This window comes from Ooceraea biroi, chromosome 7, assembly GCF_003672135.1.
Source record: "Ooceraea biroi isolate clonal line C1 chromosome 7, Obir_v5.4, whole genome shotgun sequence".
NCBI classification, from domain to species: Eukaryota; Metazoa; Arthropoda; class Insecta; order Hymenoptera; family Formicidae; genus Ooceraea; species Ooceraea biroi.
Window position 1 is genome coordinate 1,733,408 of NC_039512.1, and position 16,484 is coordinate 1,749,891.

General features: G+C 39.1%; 3 protein-coding genes across 3 annotated transcripts in view; all 3 read right to left on the reverse strand.

Annotated features, from left to right (window-relative positions):
* Nucleotides 1-33: 33 nt before the first annotated feature.
* Nucleotides 34-3,148, reverse strand: LOC105277692 (F-box/WD repeat-containing protein 9-like). The gene is made up of 7 exons (XM_011336262.3): nucleotides 2,898-3,148; nucleotides 2,400-2,559; nucleotides 2,071-2,231; nucleotides 1,751-1,977; nucleotides 1,222-1,486; nucleotides 870-1,145; nucleotides 34-716 (listed from the first exon to the last, which is right to left on the reverse strand). The coding sequence occupies exons 1-7, from the start codon at nucleotides 2,976-2,978 to the stop codon at nucleotides 579-581; spliced, it is 1,308 nt and encodes a 435-aa protein (XP_011334564.2). The 5' UTR covers nucleotides 2,979-3,148; the 3' UTR covers nucleotides 34-578.
* Nucleotides 3,149-3,859: 711 nt separating this feature from the next.
* Nucleotides 3,860-9,139, reverse strand: LOC105277686 (solute carrier family 52, riboflavin transporter, member 3-A). Its single transcript, XM_011336251.2, has 2 exons — nucleotides 7,372-9,139; nucleotides 3,860-7,296 (listed from the first exon to the last, which is right to left on the reverse strand). The coding sequence occupies exons 1-2, from the start codon at nucleotides 7,581-7,583 to the stop codon at nucleotides 6,213-6,215; spliced, it is 1,296 nt and encodes a 431-aa protein (XP_011334553.1). The 5' UTR covers nucleotides 7,584-9,139; the 3' UTR covers nucleotides 3,860-6,212.
* A 99-nt stretch (nucleotides 9,140-9,238) lies between these two features.
* Nucleotides 9,239-16,484, reverse strand: part of LOC105277688 — a 72,255-nt gene continuing 65,009 nt past the window's right edge. The window contains exon 4 of the mRNA XM_026971395.1: nucleotides 9,239-16,250. Coding sequence (XP_026827196.1) covers nucleotides 15,779-16,250 — 472 coding nt within the window. The 3' untranslated portion in view covers nucleotides 9,239-15,778. The remainder of the gene's footprint in view (nucleotides 16,251-16,484) is intronic.

Below are 16,484 nucleotides of genomic sequence, written 5' to 3' on the forward strand. Positions count from 1 at the left end.
TGGGTAACGAATAAAATTATTCATACGTGTATATTACTCGAAGAAAACAAGTTGTATTTTGGTTTGTAAATATTATACAAAATAATTGCTTCATCCAAAGAAAATTCCTAGCTTGAATCATGCGCTTCCGCTGCGTGTTCGTATTCCCAATCATATACGATTGCGCATTTTTTAAGCAAATTTTGTCAAAGAGATATTATCAAGTAATCGGAATTTACAAAGTTGAGACAACAGACACGACAATAATTTATAATAAACAAAATATATATTAAAAACTAGAGAATTTAGACGCGATGTACAAAATATACTTTCTCTTTTGTTGCTCCGTATATATAATATAGAGCTAATTAACTTTCTTTATACAATATAAAGCTAATTAACCGATCCAGCGTTTGCCAAGTCATTGAAAGGATCCCCGATTAATCTCGGCGTTTTTCTAGAAACGCATTATATCACATACGCTATGTTAATATCACACTATGTCATATCGTAATATATTATAGTTGCGCGCATGTCATATATTTTTTCTTGAAGTGGAAACTAGGAGTATATCTATATTACGCATTAAAGCAATGAAGCTATATACATGAGTTTTCACTGCTTTCACCGCCTTGATCACTTTCCTCCTTCACATATTTCTCTGAATAGATTGATTTTGGTCGCCATATTCTAATATCGATGCCAGATATCGCGAGAACGTCGTTTTGGTATTGCAGCTGCATAACAAAAAGGGGAAAAAATCATCAGTATTTAGACGATAAAAAAAATGTCTCACCCCCTTCCCGGAAAATTAAAATTAATTGTAAATTTTTATTTAATCATAGATTCTTAACTTTACTTCGCATTAATACATTCACCTGCGTACTTACACTGGCAACCTCACCGAATCCCGACTTCTTCACGGTGATGGGCCTCGGCGGATCCGTAGGGCTGAGAATTCTGATGGTACCGTCGGTAGAACTCGTTATCAGGTTGTCGTACGACAGATACACCCCCGTTATCGCTTTCTTATGCCCGACAGAGAACGATTTCACTAACTCAAAGTCGTTCTTTGGATTTAGCACGTGCAAATTCCCAAGATTATCCCCAAGGCAGATCGAGTCCCGTTGCATGCTTATGCACATCGGGAACGCCTCGTCTGAAATCTGAAAAATATTTACGGTACCGCAACCGTACAACGTACATTCCGCCGTCGATACTGAAGACGCGGGGCGAAATTACAGTGATAGACTTCATGATCCGTCCAGTCCTCTGATCCCAAACCGTCATCGTCTTATCGTTGCTGACGGAAATGATGTGCTCCGAATTCATAGCCATCTTGAGTACAGCTTTGTTATGCGCTTTGTACTGCCTGATCGGTATGCAGCCCGATCGCGCGTCGAACACGTACACGTTCCTATTGTACGAGCCCGTCGCGAAGAGAGCCTGCTCCGGACACGACGTCATAGAGAGCAGCGCGCATGGTACGATTCTGGAAGTGCTGCTTCTGTTGGCGATAAAAACAGCTTGCTTGAAACGGTGATGCTGCGTCGGCACGCAACAACGTCGACCGACGGAGCGAGTAACAATATAAGAAGTTTAGTACCGATTTGTTTTTTTTTTGGAATCTTTTGTACAGAATATTGCAGTGCGATATATGTCGCGCACTCGAATAATTTGGACAGAGCTAATTATTTCCTAGGAATTCCTCACGTCTCTCTCGCTCAGCCTTCTTACTACGAGGCGGCTAAGAACTCGCTACGTCGCGTACATCTGGTAAATCGTCTGCTGGACGAAGCCGCTGCCGCTAAGCGTCCACGACTTCACGGTGTGGTCCCAACTACAGCTGTAAACTGTGTCGTCTATCGCCGTCAGGTCCCAGATCCATCCGTTGTGCGCGCAATTTATGCAAATGCAAGTCTGCTTGCTTCCCGAAGCGGGGATGCTCCAGCATGTCAAAGTGCGATCCCTCGCACCGGCTATACATGTGGTTCCATTCTGCGCGTTAAAGAAAATCACATTATATCGTGTCCATAGAAGTAATAAGATTAACAAATGTTAATGATGCTAGGATAAACGTGTACCACCTACGTGCATCAATAACAGAGCATCTTTCGTGCTGCTGTAACCCGACAGGCTGTCATCCGAAACTATGAAATCTTCCATGTAACCCCCTTGCTTCCACAGTGCTTTTTGCTTCTCGGCCTGGGTGCATACCAACTTCCAAAACATTTTATTGAACTTGACTGAAACTATAGCAATTCGCATTTCGAGAAATGGCATAATTTATAATTCATATATGAAATATAATTAAGTATTTAAGTATTTAAGAAAATAAGAAATTAAGTATTTAATAAAAAAAGACATGTTATAAAAATTGAGGCTTTTATATAAATCTAGTTATCATAATTGGATCTAACCAGGCCGTAAAATTGGATAGTGAGAATTCGGCCATATACGACTGACACGCGCTTTCCAGAAAAACTCATCCCTCAAAATCAGATGGAATTGCTTGCACACTAGGCTTAAACTGTGTATTAACGTCGGCACCTCTAAGAAGGTACATATGTGCAGGAATATCTGAAACGCAGTATGAAGAATTAAACGACACTGATAAAGGTATTAAGCGTAGGAAAAACAGAGACAGACACAGCGTGCGCGAGAGAAAGAGAGAGAGAGAATTGTGTCACAAAAATCGTAATAACTCAGAAACTAATCATTTCCGGACATATGTTGATATACCTTTTTTTTCTTATCTAGGCATTAGGAATCTATTCCTGAAATTTTGCCGCGTACTTAGGAAACACCCTGTATATATGACGCATCTTTATCGCACGACGAGTCTATTGAAACAACGTGATAATGAACGGTGATAATTTCTCACGCACGCACGCAAATAATTTTGTTCCCGCACAAACCTCGACTGGTAGATCCAACAATGATAAACTCTCATCTGCTTCTTCGCTGTCATGGGTGCAACTTTTATTATCGTCGCACATTTTTCACGCACGCGACGCCAATTCTCGACGAAGATTCTCATACGGTTTGCTCAAAGCTGACACGAACAGCTGCAAGGAAAACTGTAGTCATACTGTCAGGGGCGCTGTTTACGACCGACTACGACCGACCGTCGTATTGTCAATGACAGATATCAACACGGAGGGCTCCTTATACAGCTGTGAACGTGTGCATCGTACTCGGTGCAGGCGACGCCATCTACACGAGATAAAGGGCATGCATTGAACATTGGCAACACATCACCGAGAGCAGTATTCCGATGATCATCTGAGCATCTTTTTAGAAACTAGTATAGCTATCTGATTGGCTAATAAATATCTTAAGATCACTTAAGGGGAAGCTGGAGTTGCTAGTGAACTATTTTTTCACTATAGCGATGGTAATTGCAGTTTCGAAAATTCTCTTTATTGTTTGTGCAGAATAAAAAATCCTTTTCCACAAATGGAGTATAGATAGAAAGAAAGTCCGCTCTACAGGACTTTATATTCAAAATGGAAAAAAGTTAGAAAAGACAAATGCAAGTTTTTAACTTTTTTCCATTTTGAATATAAAGTCCTGTAGAGCGGACTTTCTTTCTATCTATACTTCATTTGTGGAAAAGGATTTTTTATTCTGCACAAGCAATAAAGAGAATTTTCGAAACTGCAATTACCATCGCTATAGTGAAAAAATAGTTCACTAGCAACTCCAGCTTCCCCTTAAGCATCTTATTAATACAAGAATGGAGATACTATGAATACTGGCCAATATATGTAATTTCATGTATTCAAAACTTAAAACTATTAAGTGGGTGTCAAGTTCATGTAGATTTTCGCACTCCACTTATCTTGCACAAAAGATGTTTAAAGAAAAAAAGTCGATATTTCTATAATATAAATTTTATTTCTAAATAACAATTATAATGCCTTGCACGGACTGTGCTTGCAGTGTACAGCAACAATATAAAGTCGCCAAGAATTATTTAAAGTTTACGCTAATAAATATCTAAAACCCAAGAAACTTTATTTCGACAATATTTTATTTCCTATTACATTATATTAAAATATTTTGTTGTTGCAGTATTTATACACTATTATTTATTGTCCAAAAATTCATACTCAATTTGTCTGCATGGGTATAATTCAATACAATAATTTAAATAGCGAATATTCTTGCCACTAAAATTTTTTGCTGAATATGCACGCATATAGAGAAATTATAAATGCATGTTTATATTGCAAAAGTATTTCAAGTATGTATAATTTCTGTGCCTCTATCTAGTTAAAAACCGCTAAACATCTTATTGAGATTAATTATGTCAGAAAATATCCACATATGCGCGTATTGATACTTGTATATAAAATATACTTTTTCCTAGATTCAGATATATTCTGTAATGTTTTAGTCTATTTACCACAAATACAAAATATATACTATTATATTTTTTATTACTGTTGATAAAGACACTTTATTTGTTTCTAAAGCTGTTGTCTATTCATTATCACGCCTTAAATCGTATATTAAAATAATTCGCTGTATCATTGTACACAGTTTTCGATAACGCTCTTCAGATAGAGCAGAAAAATCATACGCTTTGAAATTAATTAATTAAAACGAATGATATTATTGCACCGACAGCCGCACCCGCTTGCACAATCATGCCTATATATTGAAAAGTGCGATACGCGTTTCAGAAGAGACAATTATCAGACAATTAAGTCGCGAAGATAGGGCAGAAACAGTACGGAACTAAAGCAGCCGACTAGAGCACCAAAGAATATTACGATAAGCATCCTTGTGCTCTCATAAAATATCAGCATCCCTGTAACGAAAATATGTAGGCACGTCAAGTACAATATGCATAATTATTCGTTTAATTCGCATTTGCACTTGTGCAGGCAGCCATACATCGCGGGACCAACATTCGCGATAATTAATTTCTAAATTGTATGTCATCGTATTGCCGTTCCCTTTATTTATTTCTGTGTGATAGTAAATAATATATTTCTTATTACATCATCAATTACTAAAAGATAGTTGTTGATTAACATTGTAAATCAAGTTAATTACTCGTACCAATACTGATACTTAAAAGTTTAAGTATTCTCAAAATATCACAGACGCACTATGTTATTTCCAAGCGATAAGGTGAATTCTGCTGCACAATCTCATTAACGGCAGAATTACAGAAGACAGAATTAATTAAGTCTAAGAGGTAAAAAAAACTGTCTTTTCCAACTAGTTCTTAATCCCCACAATAAAATTTATCAGATAAAGTTGAGCACTGATGCAGCTATAAAATAGGAATTAAGCACACAAGATTAACTTGAGCACTGTCTGATACACAGGTGCAACGAACCATAAGATGTTCAATACAGCAGTTCAAATATTGTATCTTCTTTTAAGTATCTTTATCTATTCAAGTATATCTTAATACTTATCATAGATAATTGCATACATTGCAATGAGTTTATGATAAAAATAAAGTTAAATTTACGATAGTACAAAGTACTTATTCTTTTTTGTCCAGCAAAAAAGAAATTGTTGTTTAAAGTTTTTAATTTTATATTATCGCAGTTTAAAAACTCGACGAATAAAACAATTGTACAGTGAGAAAAAAATTAATACAGACACATATTGCAACGACTAAGTAAGTACGTATTAATATGGTCGAATTCATATAATTCTATATACTTTTATATAGATAGGAATTAAAAAATGCGTTACTCATATCGTAAACATTGATATGATATTTTTATAAAAATAATTTCTTGATTCATTTCTTCAGTTTTATAAATATCTAAGTCATATTTGCAATATGCTCAATATATATAAAAGTATATAGTGTTAATGTGAGAGTTGCATAATTAACAACATAATAATAAGTTAATTTAAATTTTAAAAATCGGTCGCATATTAATAAAATATTTGATAAACTGTTCCCAATTCCCAAAAATCTAATTAATAGATTAATATTGAATAAATGTCTTCATGTTGTTAAAACCAGGATACAAACATATAATTATATAAATATTATAATTAATATATATAAATAAAAATATATATCATAATTATATTTTTATATAATTATAACACGTGCAAAAATCTTGATAACAAAACTCATATCGTCTAAATTTGAACATCTTATCAAACAGTTCATATCCTTTTTGATAAAATAATTTAATTGTGTCAATATCACTGACGCGAATAATTTCTAATACTAAGTACAGAAGACGTTAATTTTTCATAAGGTATTCGCAAGGAGAATAAGACTGAAATACCTTCACATAATTAACCAGGACGAACGTGGTAATCGCACCAACCAGAGATCCGATTTGCGTCGCAACGCCAGTGTAATAAAGACCTTTACCGGGATCGGGTCGGTAGAGCGTGGTGATGCCCATCTTTACAAATCCTATCAGGCCACAAAGCACTATCCACACGACAACCACTAAGAATTCACCTACCCATGAATATTGTAAGGGAGGATGAGGCGATTTCGCGGCCAGATAGCAGACGAAACCAACCAGTAATAAAATGAACCCTGTAAGGATACTGAGAAGTTCGACTGCTGGCGTTTTCATGAAGAAACCTAAAGACATGGCCAGCGGGCTAGCTATGGCGGCTAACGTGACCGTTAAATGATACGCCACGTTGCCGTACGGCAAGCACGAGTACGACTGTATGCTCGGTAATGTGCCATTGCCGAGGAGGCAGACCAGACCCATCATCACCAATAAATAATAGTAAACGTGTTTCGGCATTTTCCAGCCGGAATTCGTCTTGTAGCTCGGCGGCGCCTTCGTGTCGGTCGGCAGCGCTTCCATGCTGCTCGGGAGCTTGACTCTCTCGGCCAGCGCGACGGGCAGCAGGTTTAGGCACAAGAATGACAGGAAGCTCAGGCACAACAGAGTGCCGATGAAGATGAAGAATATCTGAGAAGAGAACCGCGGATCGGAGTCGGTAGGGACGAACTCCGGGCGGCTCGAGCCTGGTTTAGTGACATTCCTGCATTCTGGATTATAACCGACGCCTTGGACCAACGCAACCGCGCTCGGTATGAACCCGCTGAGTCCCTCGCCGACCAGATAGGACACCAGGTAAATCTCGCGGTAGTTCCTCATATACGGCATGAACAGCACGGAGCTTGTGCAGCCGACAAGCGCCGTCACGAACATCAGCGACAGCAGAGCGGTCGAGTGGTCCTTACCGAAGATGACGGAGGTGTAATTATGGAGGAAGCTCAGCGCGATGGAGGCCAACGTTCCCGCAGCCAGCAAAGTGTAAATGATGTACTTGTCGTACGCCCAGGCTGAGTACCTGAAAAACAAATCACGGTATTAGTCCGTTATCTAATCACTCCGAGGCGTCATAAAGACATCGCAAGGGACCTACTTTATGTAGAGAGTGTACAGTATCGGTCCTAGGTTGGCAAACTGCACCAGCATCACCATGTGCGCCGGCAGGCTCCATCCCTCCGGAGCGTTGTGCACTATGAGGGGCAGCTGTACGTAGACGCCGTTCACGCCAATCCAGGCACCCAGGCCGAACATCAGCGCCAGGAAATCGACCAGCAATCTCCGGTTGCTCAATCGTTGCGTCAACATCTTGCACTCGGTCCCGCGACACGTTTGCACTCTCGAATTATCTTACGCACACTTGGCTCGCGCCCGTTGATCGTTTATTTGCTCGACAGTTCCTCCAAGTGCCTCGGTGTTTCGTCGCTCTACGTCACGACGGGCGTCTCGAGGAGCCAATCGTTATCGAAGCATCGCGAGAAACGTCATTGCGATAATGACTGACCGTTGAGTGCCACTGTTCAAGTAGAACCAACAATGATAACCCAAGATAAGTAATTGTGCGAATATCAGTCGGAAGCGAGATCAGTGATAAGCGTGACGTCGTGATTTCCGTGTGGCCAGCACCAGCTGCCAATCCCAGCCGACACGTCACTCCATTCCCTTCGCCGACCGTCGACGGACCACGGACATAACCTATACGATGCAGCTTTTCGCTTGGGAGTCTCTTGCGGCCACGTGTAGCCGAGCGAATAATATTGGAAATTAATACGACGACGAAATGATCAGCGACTGTTTACCACCGTCGGCGATATCCGGTAATGCTTCGATTATCAAAAGCTTACAGCGATCGCTCGTCTCATCGATTACTCGTGAGTGATGAATCGAATTCAATGCAAAGGATCTTCTCACGCCATTAATTATTCATTAATTTTTTATAATTCACTGGAAATGTTTTTAAATTCACTGGAAATACACGAAATTCGTTGGAATTGCACTGCAAAATACGACGGTTCTATTTACTTTGATTCGTCAAAGTTTCGCTGTTATTTGGATATTTGCGAGAGGAAGCAGGAACATTCCATTGTCGGCAGTCGAACAAAGACTAAAGGCTTACAAATGGTAAGCGGTTGATCCGGAATTGTCTCGCGAGTGATAAAGAAACAAATACGCTGCAGTTGGGTTATATAACACACATGTACAATAAATAATAATAAATATCTCATATTTCAACAGCGTCGTCACTTTGTGCTTTAATTTGCACTTATTAGCACTTATTATTAGTCGAAAAAGTTGTAATGAATAAGTACATTGTTTATGGATATTCAGAACCGGCGCGCGTGTTTAACCGACCCCGACCGCACGCCGCGATCGCGAAATCTCGAATGATCTCGAACGAGCAGTCGCGAGATCGAGTGACGAGCTTGGCCAGAAGAGGGGATTCCCCCACCACAGGCACCTGTTGAATTAGTAGGATATTTGCTTTGATTAATGATTATGGCTTGTGCGGCAGTATTTCGCAGACATGCCATCCGCAAATTATCTTTTCTCTAAAGAAATAATAATCGTGAATAATCATAAGGTAACAGTAAAAAATTAGTCTTAAGCAAAAATTACCGGAAAAAGAAATAAAAAAGTTTTTTAACATGGGAACAAATTTTCGTAATATAAATTGCACCGAATTTATCGTATTTTTTTAATCAACTAAAAAATAAAAATTAACTCTTTAACTTTAAACGCTTTACATACAATTAACTTTAACAGAAAGAGAGAGAGAGAGAGTCTTACAAGAAAAATATTAACTCTAAAAAATATAAAGATTATATCAAATTAGTGTGTTTAGAAAATTTACATGTTTTCCTAATGTCGTGCAAACTGCAGGTTGTCAATAATTAGTTAATTATCAATAGAAAGGATTATATGGGTGACAGGATAGACCACATGAATGGAATACGACAGATTGAATATAGCAAGAACTTTATAAAAGACGAGGCAGACTCACAGATGGTTTAAGTACATTAGTATTTGTCTCAAAACTCTTGAGAGTGTGTTTTGCGTTCACATGTTTGTTTTTTTTTTTCATTTTTTTTCTTTTTAATCGTTTTTAGTAGAATCACACGGATGAAAAAAGGTCGCAGAAAATGTGCTCTTGCATTGTGTGCTCGAAAGTTGTACGGATATATAACATTAATTTAAAGGAGTCCTCGTTTGGATGACAGGTGGAAAAAGGAAAGGCTGAACTATACTTTACATAAGCTTCCTCGTGTTGCGCCATAGTATCGTCGCCTAAAAATTGTCTTTTTATCTGCGAGCGATGAATAATGCAAAAGCAATTAATTTCCTTTATCGTGACACATCGCGAAAACGGAACAGAAAGCGCATTGCTGTATTTTTTCCGCGATATAGTTAGTAATGTCTCGTTCTCTATTCAGGATGACTGGATAATGTAATGTATATAGTGTGCGCTCGATATATCAAATGTATGTACATGTTGTATACAAATATACGTATGTATCGTATATCATACATATTGTATATGCATATATGTACACGGTTCCTTTAATCACATTCTATTCGCGATCTCGTGCGCGCTGCACATTTATCCTGACTTTGCTCAGTCGATTTGCTCAGTTGATTGTTCTCCAGATTTGCCAGATTGGAACTGAAAAGCGCGATTCACCGTGATAATCTCTTTCGAAGCCTTATTTATAATACGGTGCAGAAAATTATTATTAGTGAGCGATTATGACGGCGGAAGTACGTTTTATATTTTTCGCAGAGGCGCACAATCGCGAATCGCGGAGTCATGGAAATTGCTGCGGTTCGGCTGCGACACAATGGCGCGGAAAACGACGACGTACACATTGAAAAATCGTGTATATATATATATACATATTTTGTATAACGTGTGTGTCGAACGAATACGGTGTCGGCAAGTAAATGGGCGCGATGGATGTAGAATGAAACGCACGCGAGAGAGAACGCGAGATCGATCGCGGATCGATTTTGTCGTACGTACTAGCTAATAAGCGCGACTATGCGCGTGTCACTATTACTAGAGCGTTCTTATTATTTTCTGCATATATATTCCACCGCCGGCGCATTCCGTTTTTTCGTATTAATTGTTAATCGTCAGATCGTCAGATCATCATCGCCGGATGATTAAAACGGTGGCTCAGATTCGATTGAAAATCCATAATTGGTTTACATCTCGATACCGATTTGAATTTATTTTTTAAACTGAGGCATTTTCTGCAGTTATTACTTTTCTTGGAGTATCTTTTTCGTTCAACGCGTGCATTCGTTACATAATCATTTAGTGAGATAAATTTTGCTTTGTCACTTGTTGCGCCAGCATGCCGGTTTTGCGAGATTGAAATTAATTGACTAAATTGTGCACGTCTATTGTGTGACTGTGCAGAATAACTATGTGCTGAAGATTACTTATTGTTTGCGATTATTTTGCTATATGCTATCAACATTAAGTTCAACCAAACATTTAAAGCATTGCAGAATTATTTAATAATTTTTAATAATAATTTATATGTAATTTTTATATAATTTCGCATAAATTTATAATCACTTTGTATTGTTTTACTATTATTTTATAGATCGTCTATATAAATAGGGTAAAAAAATTAACGATTATTTAGGATCTAATTTTGCATTTAAACGGTTAGAGTGTACCATAAGTTATCGATACATCTATTAATTTATAATTGATCAAAAATACTAATAATAATTAAAAATGGAAAGTTAGAAATGAAGCATTTCTAGAAATTTGGCGATCGCTGTCCGTTCAATCTCAATCATCGTGTGACCCAAGACACACTGTCGGAATCCCTAAAAGTGTCAAGGCGGAAAGGTCAGAAATCACGTCGGCGGTCGAACATTCGATCTTCATCGTGGCGATGAGATTAGGTGCGATTGTCAGAGCTGCTGCTATATACGCCTGTCACGAACGCGAGTTCAAGTAGTAGAAAGTTTCGGGTCGAAAGGAGCGCTTTTTTCCCGCGGTCGCAAATCCATCCTGCCGAAGGAAGCTGAGGAGAATTTTTCTCGCTAGGACACGGTCAGGACCGATGCAATCCCGATGGAATTGACTGCAGTACTAGTACACGGATTGTGCGCGGTGCGGGCATATTGTTACGAGCTACTGTCGCGAGTCTGGTCCATTCGCAGCTTTACATGTTACTACGTTCCTTTCGAGGACGCTTTACGTCGTAGCACTCTTCGTCGGAGAAATCCCTAATACTTTCAACTGTACAATCGTGTATCTTGCCCGATGGCCACTATCAGTTTCAAGATTAATCAGAGCACGTTTGAATATATATTATGAACTACATTCTTATATATCATTTCTGTATCGTGTAAATGTTAACTGACACATCTTAAATAACACGCGGACTGGAATCTGAAGAAACGTGAAATGAATTGGGAGATTTAGGGGGAGAACAAAGGAGAGAGAGATCGAAGTTTCTATCAAAGCCAAAATGAAATCTGGAAAAATCTCGTTTCGTCACCGAATGAAATGCGTTTACTTGCGTTCGGTGTTAATCGAACTGTTAACGCACACAGCAAAACCGATGGGTTTTTGGAATTTTTTAGAGCGTGATACAGTCAAAAATTGAAAATCTGTTATCTTGACAAGGTAATTTTTCAGTCTGAAAAATTCAGTCCGAATGTAACGATGCGCCGATGTAGAAAACGGTTCTTTTGCATCCATGCGGTTTTGATTTCGAAAATGGATAGGATAACGTGCCATCGGCGGTTCCAGTGTTAACAAATACTTTTAGGTAGATTGACGTTCGCTGCAGATGTTGCGAGGAAAGCGATTTTAGATATGAGCGAGGTGTTACCTGAAGACGCATACCTACACACACGCGCGCGCCGCGCACACGCACACATTACATAACGCAAGACAGTATTTCGGCTGTATGTAAATGGGTGCGTATGTATTTGCGAGGATATATCCAATGTGCAAACCAGCGATACTGTATCGATCACAGGCTACCTGCTCTGGGTGTCGCAGATATATACATACTTGCGAAGATGGTGCGGCACATGGTTCGCATAACTATGTATTTCGGTTACGTACGGCGCTCACATGTATAGCAGAAAATACCGCGGTAGTGAGCCGAGGCGGAAATTATTACATCGTGTTACAAGAACAGAGACAGGGAGAGAGAGAGAGTAAAGTAAGATGAAAATGCCGGGAAAAGGTCGCAAAATTCTCTGACTACAGCACGTATAAAATCTTATTTATTGAGAAATATTATCTCTTATGTATTAATATCTCTTGTTTATCGTTTAACATCAAAGGAATGAATACGAGAAATGATTCTTTGGAGCATCACCTAAACAGAAAAACATTTCTATATATCAGGAATTCAAGCTACGATCGGTGTACGAAAAAAGATTGCAACTGTGCACTCTTGCGAATATACGGTAAATATGAGTATATGCATTAGCTACGAAAAACAGTATCAAATAACACAAATCTGTCATTTCTCGCAAAATGTTTACGATTGGAATTCTGCATCGTATGCATTGCATTTCAGTTTTGGAAGAACCGTAAATATCTTCAATAATTAAAAATTTTAATAATCGAAGATTTTCTTCAGTAATCAAGTAACATCTCACAAAATAAAATGTTCTCATTATCGCAAGCTTGTTTTAAGTGGCTAAGGAATTTCAAAGAACTGCAAATTAATTACAGACATTGATTTTTGATAAGAATGTTGATAAGTCGTAAATTAAATATGAATGTGAAAAAAATACAGAAAACTTTCCATCTTACTTTACTCTCTTTATATAATAATTTCCATCTCAAAAAGAACTTTAAGTCGGCGAACGATAGAGTCAGCATTGTGTTTGAAATAACAGAGTTGAAAATTATATCGTCTTTCGCTGCGACATCGAGATGCTTACTTATATCGAGGTACTGAGTTTATTACTCGATCAGTACACAAATATTAAAATAGAAAAGTAGGTGACCGATACTCTCGTAATAAAGTAACTAAAAATGTATACAAGCGAGTCTTTAAAAAATTAATCAGACGTCGTCATGACGTCAAACTCATAAATATACATATAATATAATAGCAGAATGATACCTCTGTTCGTTTTTTTATTTTTCTGTTCTTTTTTATCCTGATTATCTAGTCGTCCACGAAAAGGGCGAGTGCAGTTCTTGATTACAGCCTGCGAATGATGTAATCGTTCCTCTATTTAAATGCCTTTAATTATTGTGTGATACTTTGCGTACGTGATCGATCGGTTGGTTCTGCAGAATGCTCGAAAGATAGGCAAGTTATAAAAAGAAATCGCACAGGGATCACTTCTATGAATTCAGATTCTACGTTTTTGAAGTCAGAGATTACTTCAAAGTTTCCGGAATTATATAGTTTATATATTCTTATCTTGCTAATCTATCGACACATCTATTTTACGTTTTTCAGAAATAGAGAAATAGAAATCTGCGTCAATCTAAGGAAATAAATCTTTTAAATATTTCGTTTATTCCAATTTATAAGGGAAAAATTGACAGATATTACAGCTAATCTCGACTTACGAAAATATAAAATAGATTCAAATTTGCAAAATACGTTTTTATGAATTCCTATCGATCCACGTATATTTCAGATAGTCACTTTGGAATAAATAGAACTGGTACTTTTATACTAAATATTTCTACATAGACTAATAGTGATAACACGAACGAAAACATGGAACTACGTGATGATGATATTCCTGATGCTCGAGTAAACAGATTAATTAGAAAGGGGCAAAGGGAATCGATTAGGGCGTCCGAGTGAACTTAATTCGTACGGCGACGGCATTTATGCGCATCGTAAGAAGCAGCCTTTTAAGGACTCTCAAAGAAGCACCAGTCCGTGCTTTTCCTTCTCTCTTCTTCTTCGTTTCTTCCTTTTCCCCTGTGTATTTGTTCACTTATATAACATTGATGTACTCTAAAGTTCTGTTTAGTATACGTACTACGATAATTACAGTACTGTTATTGGCTTGGCGACTATGCCAATGCGCATATCCTCGTACTTCCACGGCGATGTACACAATAGGTGAAAAAAGTCTTTAGAGGAAAATAGGTTCTTTAGTAAATTGACAAGTAGATAGATTCGTGTTCGTGTAGATGTGTGTTCGTGAGTGTAGATCTGCACGTGTGCAGGTGTAGAGTAGAGGAGAACACGGCCCTAGGCTCTCCCTGCGATCCTCTTTTTCCGGAACCTTTTTTTCCCTACCGCGTTTCCGTTTCGCATATATACGGGACGCTCTATCTCATAAAATCGGTAAAATCGGCGATCTCCCTTTACTCTTTCCATCTAAAGCAGGAACCCTTCGCAAACACGTTTCGTATGAAGCCGACCATATCTGAGGGGATATACGGCATGTAGGACGCATTTTTCGCATTGCATATCAAAGACATCTTTGGAATGGAAAGATACATTTTTTACACGCGCGCGGGAGGTATATAGGTATACAGAAAACAATTCCTGCAAAATATATATCAATGAACCATGAAATTTAGGAAAAATCTCAAAATCCCGTCAATATGACGCGTTACGTCATGTCGATGAGGATTTGACAAAAAATTAATTCAATATTTATCAACGTTAAATTTCGAAACAAACTAAATAAAAAAACCTAAGGTGTATATAACAGATACTAAATATACACAAAGAAGTATAATTTTCCATTTATAGAAACACCACGTATACAAGAGATAGTCGCGACATGTCGCATACGCCAGGTGTATTTTATCTCGAAGGTACAGGATACCTCGATTATTAAAACAACTTTCTTTTCCGGTATCCCTCGTAATCCACCCACGGGAGATATTGGATCGATTTAAACGAGACAGAACGCGCTATACATGCAGACCAAAACGAGTCCCACGTCGCGTGTCCGCGCCTGATCCTTACGCGGTCGCGTCGGGTCTCGAAATGATCGTACCCTCAGAGAGGATCCCCCCTCCTGGCGGCCATCTTCGCCGCTCTAGAGGCCAAAGCGCCCAGGGAACACACTAGCCCCGTCAACGTCTCCCAGAATGTGGTCCTACGTCGCTTGTGCGCCGCTTGGCCGACGTATCCCAAGTAGTAGTTGGCATACTGATCATTATTCATATTGGCGGCGCGAGTCTCATGATTGCCGCCATTGCTGGACCTGGCGCCGACACTGGACCTGGGCTGCTGCAGGATGCTGCGACGATGCTCCTGGCCGTTGCGATCGATGCTTCGCCTGGGCGAGGAGATGCCACTGCCTCCACTACTGGCGTTGCTGTGCCGATGTTGCTGACGGCGATGCTGTTCCTCGTAGAAATGCTGCTGCAGCTGCACGTTGCTCAATCGCCGGTCCATCATTCTGACGAGGTTCTGATGTACTTGCTGGTCGTCGTCCTGCAGTATCGCCCCCAGCGTCGCTGCTACCGGCAATTGACGCCGACTTGATGGTGTTGGTGATATTGATAGCTCGCGTTCCACTTGTCAGGCGTATTCGGTGTCGCTGGATGCCGAACGCTCCAAGTGGCCCTGATGACCTACCGAGTGCTGTTGATTTGGGTGTTGCTGCTGCTGCTGTTGCGCCTGTGCGTACGCTAGACTCTTCTGGTAGCTGAATAACTGCCGTTCAAGACTGTAATTCTCCGCCTGTAATGACACGATCTCGCGCCGCATCTGTTGATTGTGCACGCGGCACACGTCATCATATTTGTGATAGGTCGCCTGGAAAAGCAAGTGACTCTCGTTCCACTCCAGCCGGATTCTCAGTTGGCCCTTATCCGTGAGATATGGACAGTGATTCTCTTTCACCTCGTTCATATCCACGTTAGTTTCCATGATGATACCCTCGTCGGCGGATTCTTGAACGTAGTAGCGGCTGAATGGTTCGCCGGGCAGTCCAATCGGCACGACGTTTGGTCCCTCGCTCCTTAGCAGATATGCCGACCAACTGACGTACCTATTTAGACAAAATTGCGGAGAATATTATTATAATTAAGTCAATTTTATATAATAATTTAAACTGTGCGGAGAGATCTTAATGATTCAGTCTTCCACACATTTTCTAGTCATCTTTATAATATTCCTTAAATGCTTGACTTATTTAGAGAGAAACATCTATTTTTTTAAATATATTTCTTTAATAGAAAGATTTTCTAACTAGAACAAAAAATATTTATGAATATGATAATTA